The sequence below is a fragment of the Electrona antarctica genome, assembly GCF_951216825.1.
Source record: "Electrona antarctica genome assembly, chromosome: 13".
Lineage (NCBI taxonomy): Eukaryota > Metazoa > Chordata > Actinopteri > Myctophiformes > Myctophidae > Electrona > Electrona antarctica.
The window spans coordinates 13368978-13379457 of record NC_136794.1 but is presented as its reverse complement, the minus strand read 5'-3'; the positions used below and the strand labels follow the sequence as shown (position 1 = coordinate 13379457).

At 44.0% G+C, this 10480-nt stretch overlaps 1 protein-coding gene across 6 annotated transcripts in view; it reads right to left on the bottom strand.

Annotated features, from left to right (window-relative positions):
• Positions 1-776: 776 nt before the first annotated feature.
• Positions 777-10480, bottom strand: part of pikfyve (phosphoinositide kinase, FYVE finger containing) — a 34192-nt gene continuing 24488 nt past the window's right edge. For 5 of the 6 annotated variants that reach the window (XM_079518558.1, XM_079518561.1, XM_079518559.1 and 2 more), the window contains 15 exons: positions 10089-10243; positions 9583-9679; positions 9147-9207; positions 8614-8745; positions 8112-8232; positions 7182-7277; positions 6675-6755; positions 5383-5465; positions 5005-5070; positions 4288-4464; positions 3369-3472; positions 3131-3259; positions 2592-2853; positions 1710-1784; positions 777-1405 (listed from right to left, as the gene is read on the bottom strand). In XM_079518558.1, the coding sequence (XP_079374684.1) occupies positions 1290-1405; positions 1710-1784; positions 2592-2853; positions 3131-3259; positions 3369-3472; positions 4288-4464; positions 5005-5070; positions 5383-5465; positions 6675-6755; positions 7182-7277; positions 8112-8232; positions 8614-8745; positions 9147-9207; positions 9583-9679; positions 10089-10243 (1755 nt within the window). In that variant the 3' untranslated portion in view covers positions 777-1289. The remainder of the gene's footprint in view (positions 1406-1709; positions 1785-2591; positions 2854-3130; positions 3260-3368; positions 3473-4287; positions 4465-5004; positions 5071-5382; positions 5466-6674; positions 6756-7181; positions 7278-8111; positions 8233-8613; positions 8746-9146; positions 9208-9582; positions 9680-10088; positions 10244-10480) is intronic. The other variant, XM_079518560.1, reaches the window with a different exon arrangement.

Sequence of the window (10480 nt, the reverse complement as noted above, 5' to 3'; positions counted from 1 at the left end):
TAGCCAATCAGGATGGAGTCTGAGAAATGTGAAAGACACGTTTCGTTGAATGGCTCTAGAGAGACTGTGTACCAATTTGCGTGATGTTTGGACAAAATCTGTAGGTGTACTGTCCAAAAACTTGTTTTGCACAAAGCGGCCTCCTGGTGGCGCTATAACAGGCCGTTCTGGAAAATTTGGGGCAGAGGTTCATTGTTGGCATCCAGGGAGTGTGTGTGCAAAATTTGGCATTGACCGGGTTAACGGTGCCGGAGATTAGCTGTTCACAGACGGAAGGACACACACACGGACACACGGACGGACGGACGGAGTGCAAAACATACTCTCTCCCCATGCCTTCGGCCTGGTGGAGACAATGAGTACGTTTGTTGGCCCGTAAACCAGGAAGTGACTGGCTGCAGGTCCGCAACGGGCTGAGCAAGGCATTGTATAGCAATGGCTGCTGTCAAAAAATGGATTTAGCGATCACGTTTTATATCGATAAAAAATACCGTACGACGTGTCCACACGTCCCAGGCACCCGCAGTTTCATTTGATAGGACGTGTGTGGACGTCCTAGGCATCATACAGTAAGTGTTAACTGCTACTTTACATGATCACTCAATTCCAAACAATGCATGCCCACAACAAACGTTCCTGACCTGGTGGAGACCTGTGCTCCGAGGAGCACTATTTTGTTGTGATATTGCTGCAAGTGCACTGTGCATCCATGTAAAAACCTAAGTAGGCTATTCCACAGTAACAAGAAGAAAATACGGTTGAAAACTTTGACAAAGCATTGTTAATAATATTTTAATAATTACATAATCTCTGTACATTTACAAACTTTAAATTACATTAGTTTGTTCACCAAACTAGAACCATAAGAATTTTTTTCAGTGCCATCTTGAAGCGGTTTGAAAAAAATGGCACAAATAAAACAAAGTACCCTTTATTGGAAATACACCGTGTTTCCAGAGGGTGATAAATAAGCTCCCCATAATACTGACAAGTGTTCCAACTGATAAAAACCTATTTTATAGTGATAAGTGGCACTGTTACTATGGAATGATACTGAACAGTACACTGGCCACGCTTTAGTTTGCATAATATTCAAACATTTACAGAGTCCAGTGTGCTTATGGTTAAGAATGATCCAGTACTGAGGTCCTCTGTAAAGGCATTAGATATTTGTGTCACGAGAGACAGAGGGCGATTTCAGAAAGTGTGCGTGTGTGTGTGTGTGTGCGCGCGTGTATGCGGTTGCACTCAGACATGCCCTCGCTGAAAAGGCCCCTGCTCTATGTCTTTCAGCAGTTGACACCCAGGCCAGTCCAGTGGTCAGGTACCATGAGGAAGTACTTGTCCATGGCCTCACAAAAGCGGGCTCTGTACAGCTCAGGAGACACCACCGTAGGCATCTTACCTGTGGATAGAAATACATTGAAAAAACACATCATCTCAGTTGCAAAATCTGTCATTTTTCTCTGCTTGAGAGCATTACATTATTAAATATAATGGTCAAAGAAACAAGCAAGCTCATTGCTGATTTCATAGAATGTTTGCCCCAGGAAATATGCTAAGGTTCATGCAGTTAAAACTCTTAATACTATGTTCTAATTAAAAGGTGTTGAGGCACATACCACAGCAGAGATGAGATTAGAATACCTCAGATTCATATAGTACTCAAGATAGGCTAAAGATCAACCTTTAGCCAGGGGAGGTGTTACCTTGTCCTCCCAGGATCCCGGTGGATTTCACAACCATCTCCAGTTTCTTGTCCCATGTAAATGTCCTGATGTAATCTGTGAGACAGGAGGAAAGACACGGTCATATTAACGCTTCCCCTAGCAGCCACTAGATGGTGCTGTTGGCTCAGAGCGCCACGGTTTTCAAGCCGCACACGGCCCCATTTCGAAGTGGTACCAGGCGATTTTGTGTGCTTCCGGTAGCACGGAATCATTTCAGGGGTGCACGTTAGATGCATGCGTTGTGATCACAACCATAGACATATAAACGTAGATGCCCTTTCCGGCTCTGTAGCGTATGTGCTCAAGGGGAGGCAAGACCTTCCCGAGATTCCTTGCGAAGCCCCGTGGAAGCATGAGCGTGTGTCACAGAGTGCATGTTCGGGTCTGCAAGTCCCGGAAAAGATGCGCTGTGATTGGCCAGTAATCACTTGAGTGGCAGCGTGACGTAACGTGCCTTCCACACTTCCGGCGTACTTCCTCCCCCAGTGTAAATTCTTCCGGCCCTCAACACACATGGCTCCAACGAACTGCCGCGGCCAATGAGGCATCTATTTTTTTAATATCTATGATCACAACCACTGAAACGGACCAGCAAGGTCGCGATGATTTTTTATTGACCTTGACCTTTGTATGATCGCCTCAATCTGAGCACAATTCCAATACAAAAAGTTTTTTGGATGACGTCGCCAACGCAGAAGCGAAGCATTGCCAAGAGCCGGTAAAAAATATTCATATCATTAGAAAACATTAGAAAACCCTTATCTCGTCCAATCTCGCCCTAGGCGATCTACGAGCATATTTATATCTCGTCACATAATATATTTTTCACTGGAAAACAAGCATGTGTCCCCTCGCGCTCACCTATGATCCCGACAACCAGCTGGTCAGTCGTATCGTCGCGGCCCACCAGCAGAGAGTAGTCAATGATAAGGTGGCTGGAGAGGAAGTAGGCATCGCTGTGGATGGCGGCCCTCAGGATGGCCTTGCAGTGAGCGCGGATGTACAGCGGGTTGTCGTGGACCAGTTTCAACAGGTTCTCGTCCAGGAGCACCACCTCGCAGCTCTCCTTCCCAGAGTCTGTCTTCACATTCCGGTTCCTGAGGGAACCCTTCAGGTCGAACACCTGCGTGGATGGGCAGAGTGGTAGAAACGTTGACGTTGAAAGCTCAAACTCAGGAGACTTGCCGCAAGTCAAACATGTTCATTTTATATTTTTTGTTTTCCTGTAAGCAGGTTTGTGCACACACACACACACACACACACACACACGCATGCACGCCCCCGCCCCCACCCCCTCTCGAGTGAAGTTGTTCTGTATGAATTGAGTATTGCAGAGTATTTAATTATCAACTTCTTACAGCGATGGCATTGCCTCGACTGCGTCTTTTGGTGAGTCTAACCTGAGCCATCTTGCGTCCATAAAAGAGGTTCTCCATCACCAGTAGGTCCAGTTTCTTCTCTGTGTTGTTCTGGGAGTTCTTGTAGCCGATCCTGTAGACACCCAGGATCTTAGCCAGAGCAGTCGGACGCTATGGACATCAAATATGAGAATTAGTAACTGGGCTGCAAAGACAATCATAGAATAGTACACCCAAAAAGCGAACAAGACATGCAAAAAAACATTCTCTTCTGGGGTACCTTCTGCTGCACAGCTCCAGTGATGTAAGTGAAGTAATGAGGAGCAAAGTCCAGGAAGGACTGGACTTCCAGTCTAGGCATCTGCTTCAAGATGAAGCGGTCATCTGACAGGACACATGGACAGGAGAAGCCTCTCGTTATTCTGACCGGAAGTCCAGTTAAAACACGTTTTTTTTTTCACATTCCTATTCCACTGAACGATTCATTAGCATTGGAGCTTTTCTTTAAAGCACATAGTGTAATGTGTTACACCTTAAGTGCTATTCTGCCGGGTGGCCACCAGATGGGGTCGGTGCTGGTGCCAGACGTTTTTGTATAAACTCTCCCAAAAGCTACCTCCGGATGTTTGAACCGGAACTGAAAGTCGGCCAGCTAACAACAGTGACCTGGGGCCTGTGTATTAGCGTGGTCGCTTTTTTAAAATCATAACTAATTCAAATTAAGCTCTAATCAAGCGCAGAATATCGCATTATGAGCCATAATGCATATAAATACGGCTTGTGACGGCACTTAATCCATTGAGACCTGGAACGCATCCATGTCACGTTAGCGTTTAACCACATTAACCATTAACCCATTTTGGGGCGGGAACCCGTTTTGGTGTTTTAAACATTGTTATAATTTAGCTATTGAAAAATAGCAGATCTACAAGCTCATAGCGCGCCACCGAGTGGCGCGCTATGAACTTGTAGGTCTGCTATTTTTGAAAAATCGTTAAAATGTGCCTCAAATCTTTCCGAAAATTGTCATGATTTAGAAAACTTTTTTTTTTTAATTTCGACGTCAGGCCTGAATGGGTTAAGCTGTTAACAGTCAGTACTGCTTCTCAACAGTCTTCAACGAAGCTTCAAACCATGTATAGTATAATCACACTGGTCATGAGCACAGGGGTTCTTATTTAGCAGACAATAGACAACACCTTCTGTGGCATAGAAGACAGCCCCGGATTTCCCCCCGCGGGCCTGCCAGTTGACACAGTGGGACAGCGAGCGGACAAAGTCGTCCTCCGTGCTCTCCATGATCTCCTCGCGCATCTTGTGGAACTCCTCTGCGTAGTAGATCCGACAGTAGAACCTGGCGTTGGCGTCGGAGAACTCTGCACAGGGGGGTGAGGGGCGGAACGGCAAGCGGTCAACATTAGCGAGGCCCTGATACATGATGCCTCGACAGAGTTGACATCCAAGTGGGTGAAATCAGGATGTTGGAAGGACTTGAAAGGATACTGCGGCAACAGGACAGTGAGACAGACTAGCACTAGTGTTGATATTGACGGAAAACTTTGATTTTAGTCAAATTTAGTCACCTCAAATGTTTTAATGTTAGTCTAGTTTTGGTCTATCTAATCTACAGTTTTAGTCAACTAAAATGTATTTTGGCGGGCCTTGATGCCGTCGTAATAACTGATTTTACACTTGCTGAAAATAGCTGATCTACAAGATTGTGAGCTTGCAGATCGGCTATTTAGTTTTTTTTACATTTTAGTCTAGTTTTTATTTGTTGACGAAATTGTCAATATATTTAGTCTTAGTTTTAGTTATCATAGCTTGAATTATGCTTGAATGATTGAAAAAAGGTAGTCGACGAACATTTTTTGTCATAGTATTAGTTGACTTTAAAGGAAGTGAGAAACACTTACGCAGCTCAATATGTGGATTCCCAATCTGCTTCTTCCCAATCTGTTTGTCTATCGAGTCGGAGTCTTCTGTGCAAAAACAGAAAGAAAACACTACATCAAATGCTACAGTAAATATAAAATAAAACGTTTTAATGTGTTATTGAATAGTGTTGGGTATCACAATTTCTTTCAACACATTTATTTTGAATGGTAAAAAAAAGCCAATCTACAAGCTCAAAACACATTACATCATGATGACACATCTTATAGATTGGCTATTTAAGCTAATTGTAGTACAATGAAATATATAGGACTTCCATACATTGAAATATTGTTTTGTAATTGATTATTGAATAAGGTCACATTAGGTGCACGTTGACCCAGACAGAGGACACCTACTAAGAGGATCGTCCATGCTGCTTCGGGACGAGGCTGAGTCATTGGGTTTGGCAGGGCTGTTCTTCACCCGGCTCTCTCCAACGCTGCAAACAAAAGACATGGCTGTTTACAGGCTTTGAATCCACTGGAGTTAGTCACATGCTCTTTAATGCTTTTCATTTGGTTCAATCTTTATAAAACCCACAGACACAACAATAGCAAAAACAGTCGCATTGCGACATGTTGTGAGCTTGTAGATTGTTTATTTTTGCAAGTATTTTTTATAGGAAAGAACATAAAAAGTTGATATATGGATATACATCTGACCGACAGCCACAATACTTATCATGGTAAATATGTTAACACTCTGAGCGGCCAAGACAGAGATCTCTGCCCTATCAAATAATTACACTCATCGCTCAGGACGGAGATTAATCAAAAGACGGAACATTAATCGTTTCATAACAGAGCGCACCAGTCTGCAGCCTGAGAGCGTCGATTGAGCAACATTCAATGTCATTTCCGGTTGGGACGTCATCCAAAGTGTTCCCCCTCCATTTTCAATGGATGGGATCAAAAATCTTAAAACGTGAATAACTCTTAATCTAAATGATTCCAATTCTAACCAAAGATTGTGTTTTTGATGGCCCATCGCGGTCCCTCGCTAGTCGCGTTAGAAGTAATCATACCTCCGTTGGTTGTCGATCGTCCAAAGGGTCTTGAAATGCGCTCTGAAGCTGCAAATCGCTGGGCGCATTGATTTAATGGTTCCAAATGACGCTGGGCATTAAAGGACCACTTCAACACTTTTCAACTTCTCTTTCTATAATTGGTCCTAACTAATGTTCATGATAAAATACCACCATTTTTTCCTACTCAGTCTGTGTCTCATAGGAAGGCTGTGGGCAGTTCAGAAACCCGTCCACCAGTGACATCATCGATGGTGAATCCAAGCTAATAAAAACGGCAGGCTTTCTTTTCCTGAAAAGTTGCAATGCAAAAGTTGAAGCCATCGTTCTCACGATAATACAAATCTAAATATATTTTAAAACAAATCTTGTTTAAAATAAAATCTGCCTAATGATGATGTCACTGGTGGATGGGTGTCCGAACTGCCCAAAGCCCTCCTATGAGACACAGACTGAGTAGGAACAAATGGTGGTGTTTTATCATGAACATTAGTGAAGAGATGTTGAAAAGTGGTGAAGTGGTCCTTTAAGAGTGTTAATATCCCGCCGCAATTTCGGCCGAATAGTGAAGGTTCTACTTGATCCAACAAGTCATCTGTTCCACAGAACACCCAGGGACCTTACGTGATTGGCTGTGGCGTCTCGTCTGCTCCTGTCTTCAAGGTCTTGGACAGGTCCTCCAGAGCAGACTTATACTCCTTGCAACTGTAGGGTTGGGAAAGAGACAATATAATGCTGCATTTCTAAATATGGTTGGTAAATGTGACTATTACAGTTCTTCAAAGGGGGCTGGGAGATATGGACAATATCACAAATACCGCAATATCGATATTCTGACCATAATATCATATTGTGACAATATCCTTTTTTCTTCTTTCAATGATCTTTAGAAATAGCAACAATTACAGATACAACAAGCTCACAACGCGTTGCGCCATGTTGTGTGAGCTTGTAGATCGGAAACGTTCGCTATTCTTGAATTATTTTAAAGGCTTAAGTGATAAAAACTAGGAAAATATATATGTATATCATAGATCACAATATCGAAATACTGCTCATCCCTAATTTCAAAGCGTTTTTTGGGGGTCTGGCTCCTTAGGTGAGGGTGACCGAGAAGAGGAGCGGGTTTACCTGAGAGCGAAGGCAATGATGGAGCTGGGTTCTTTCTCACACACGGCGATGGGGACCCGCTCGTGCTCATACATGAGATAGTGCTTGTCTGGGTCACTGGCAAAACATCACAGAAAAAGTCAGGACCTGTTGGCTTGTGTAGCTCTTAAGGAAAAGTGCTCATTTTTACCTTTATTCTTCTGTCAATAATATTATTTTTAAATAGCATTTCATGCCTTAAGCACTTAATATTGTGTTTGAAATGTGCTATATAACTCAACTTGCATTGCCCTGATTCAAAGACCTGTTGTGTGTTGTAGAAATTAGCCTTTATAGTAGAAATCAGTTTGGGATGGGTCGTATCAGAGTGAGTGTACTTACAAAGGCAAGGGGATGGGTCGTATCAGAGTGAGTGTACTTACAAAGGCAAGGGGATGTGTCGTATCAGAGTGAGTGTACTTACAAAGGCAAGGGGATGGGTCGTATCAGAGTGAGTGTACTTACAAAGGCAAGGGGATGAGTCGTATCAGAGTGAGTGTACTTACAAAGGCAAGGGGATGGGTCGTATCAGAGTGAGTGTACTTACAAAGGCAAGGGGATGGGTCGTATCAGAGTGAGTGTACTTACAAAGGCAAGGGGATGGGTCGTATCAGAGTGAGTGTACTTACAAAGTCAAGGGGATGGGTCGTATCAGAGTGAGTGTACTTACAAAGGCAAGGGGATGGGTCGTATCAGAGTGAGTGTACTTACAAAGGCAAGGGGATGGGTCGTATCAGAGTGAGTGTACTTACAAAGGCAAGGGGATGGGTCGTATCAGAGTGAGTGTACTTACAAAGGCAAGGGGATGGGTCGTATCAGAGTGAGTGTACTTACAAAGGCAAGGGGATGGGTCGTATCAGAGTGAGTGTACTTACAAAGGCAAGGGGCTGGGTCGTATCAGAGTGTACTTACAAAGGCAAGGGGATGGGGTTGTAGCTGTTTCCAGGCAAGAGGTTGGCCAGGATGGCCTTCATAGTAGACTTCTCCTTCACCTGGCTGTCATTGGAGCCCAGCAGGTGTCCATCAAACACATCTGGGAACAGGAAGAGGAAAAGCAGAGGTCACCAACAGATAAAGCTGCATGGGCTACATCTTGTTTTCTTAGTGATTATGATTGATTGCTTTTTCGATCAATCGAAAATTGGTTATTTTTTTAATACATCAACGAATCGATAAACCACTTTAGCGTTATTTTATGAGTTTGTCGCACAACGGTGTCATGCAAAAATAGTGAACTACAAGCTAGCATTTTCAGCTTGTAGATCTGCTATTTTCAACAACAAAAAATAAATAAACGTTTAGCCTATAAAGCCATGCCCATTCCTAAATAGGGATAAATTATTCTTGATTCATTTATTAAATTATAATTTATAGATTAAAAAACAAAAAGATATATAAGTGCACGTGTGTATACCTTCTGGGATGCTGAGGGTGTCCTGGTCGGAGAAGGAGGGGCCAGATGTGAGAGGTTCGGCCCCCGGGTCCCCCGGTGACGGCAGGATGGAGGAGGAGGAGCCGGAGAGGAGCGTGCTGAGGTGACGGTCCTCTGTCAATCAAATGTGGACACGCCCAACAGAATCACAATAAATGGTAAATGGTGCTTCTACATAGCGCCTTTATCCAGGGTGCTTTACATAGATTGTGCATTACATTCCCACACACAGTCATACACCGATGGCAGAGGAAACCATGCGAGGCACCAACCTGAACCTGCTCATCGGGAGCAATTAGGGGTTCCGCGTCTTGCGCAGGGACACTTCCGACACCAACTCTGGGGGAGCCTGGAATCGAACTGGGAACCTTCCGGTTCCTCAACCGTCCGCTCTACCCCTGAGCTGCTGCCACCCTAGCCTCGGAGACCACAGGCGTTTTACTGCCGCCCCTATAATACAAACCCCATTCAGAGAGCAAATGGTGGTGGATATGGACTCCCGCTGATCAACTCACCTTTCTCGCCGTTCTGCACCACAGGAGAGGGATTGCGAGGGGAAGAATCCAGGTTGCTCGTCTGTCAAAGAGTGAAAGCAAGTGCCTTGTCAAACTAAAGAAAAATGGGTTCCTTCCCAACTCCCTGACCAGGGCCCTATATTTGGTCCCCTCATTTTTGAGTGGCACTCCCTTACGGAGCTATGTGTGTCTCTGGCTGCCTGCCTGGGTCTGTCCGAGCACGAAAATAGCATGCTTATTTTTTCTCTCTCTACACCAAATCTCTTCACCGAAATCAGTAGATCTACAAGCTGTTGCGTAATGCGTTGTGAGCTTGTAGATCTACTATTTTCGGTGAATGTTTGTCTACTATGTTAAACCCAGAATAGGGATGAGAGAGAGTTCACATCGTTAATGAATGCTAACCACACACGGAAGAATGGTTCATTCCACAGACCTTGCTGTCGTCTGCTGTGGTCTGTCTGTGTCTGCCTGGGCTGGGAGGGACAGACAGACGCTTCCTGCCCTTCTCCTGCTGGAACAGGTCTTGAAGCCTGGAGACATGAAGGACAGACAGAACACAGCTCAGAATAGTTAGAATAGGTCCTGAAGCCTGGAGACATGAAGGACAGACAGAATACAGCTCAGAATAGTTAGAATAGGTCCTGAAGCCTAGAGACATGAAGGACGGACAGAATACAGCTCAGAATAGTTAGAACTGGGGCACATGCCACATTAATAAGGCTACAGTCATTTATGCAGCGTGGCCCAGCTTTTCATGTTTGTGACTTTGTGTAAACACAAACATTGAAGACAAAAGTGAGGCCGCAAATTGTGATTGGCCGGAATGACATTTGTGATGATTTGATTGGTTGAGCACGGAATGTGATAAGAGTGACCTCCTTCACTTCGTGTGATTTATTTTAATTAAAAAAAGAAGAAAAAAAATGTATATAAGGTAACCTGCTATTCCAGGACTGCAGCATCTCACACAGTCCTTGTTTCTTCATCACAACGGACTCCAGAACAACCTGCAGCTGCTGGGGCGAGTCCGGGCCACAGGCCTGCAGGCGGGCCTGCAGTTTCTCTATCCAGCTTCGTAGGTCCGCTTCCTCCATCTACAAAAATGCAACGTCAGCCACTCCGTTACCCCAACTAGGGCTGCAACTATTTCAGTAGCCATCTATCGATTACCTTTTTTTAGATTAATCAAATAATGGAGAAGAGCCTTTTTATATAAAAAAAAACGTATCTATCTAATGTATTAATTGATTATATGTTGTTACATGATGTTTATTTATTTATTATAATTGATTAACAATGAGATACAAAGAGCATTTTACAGCCAATACAGA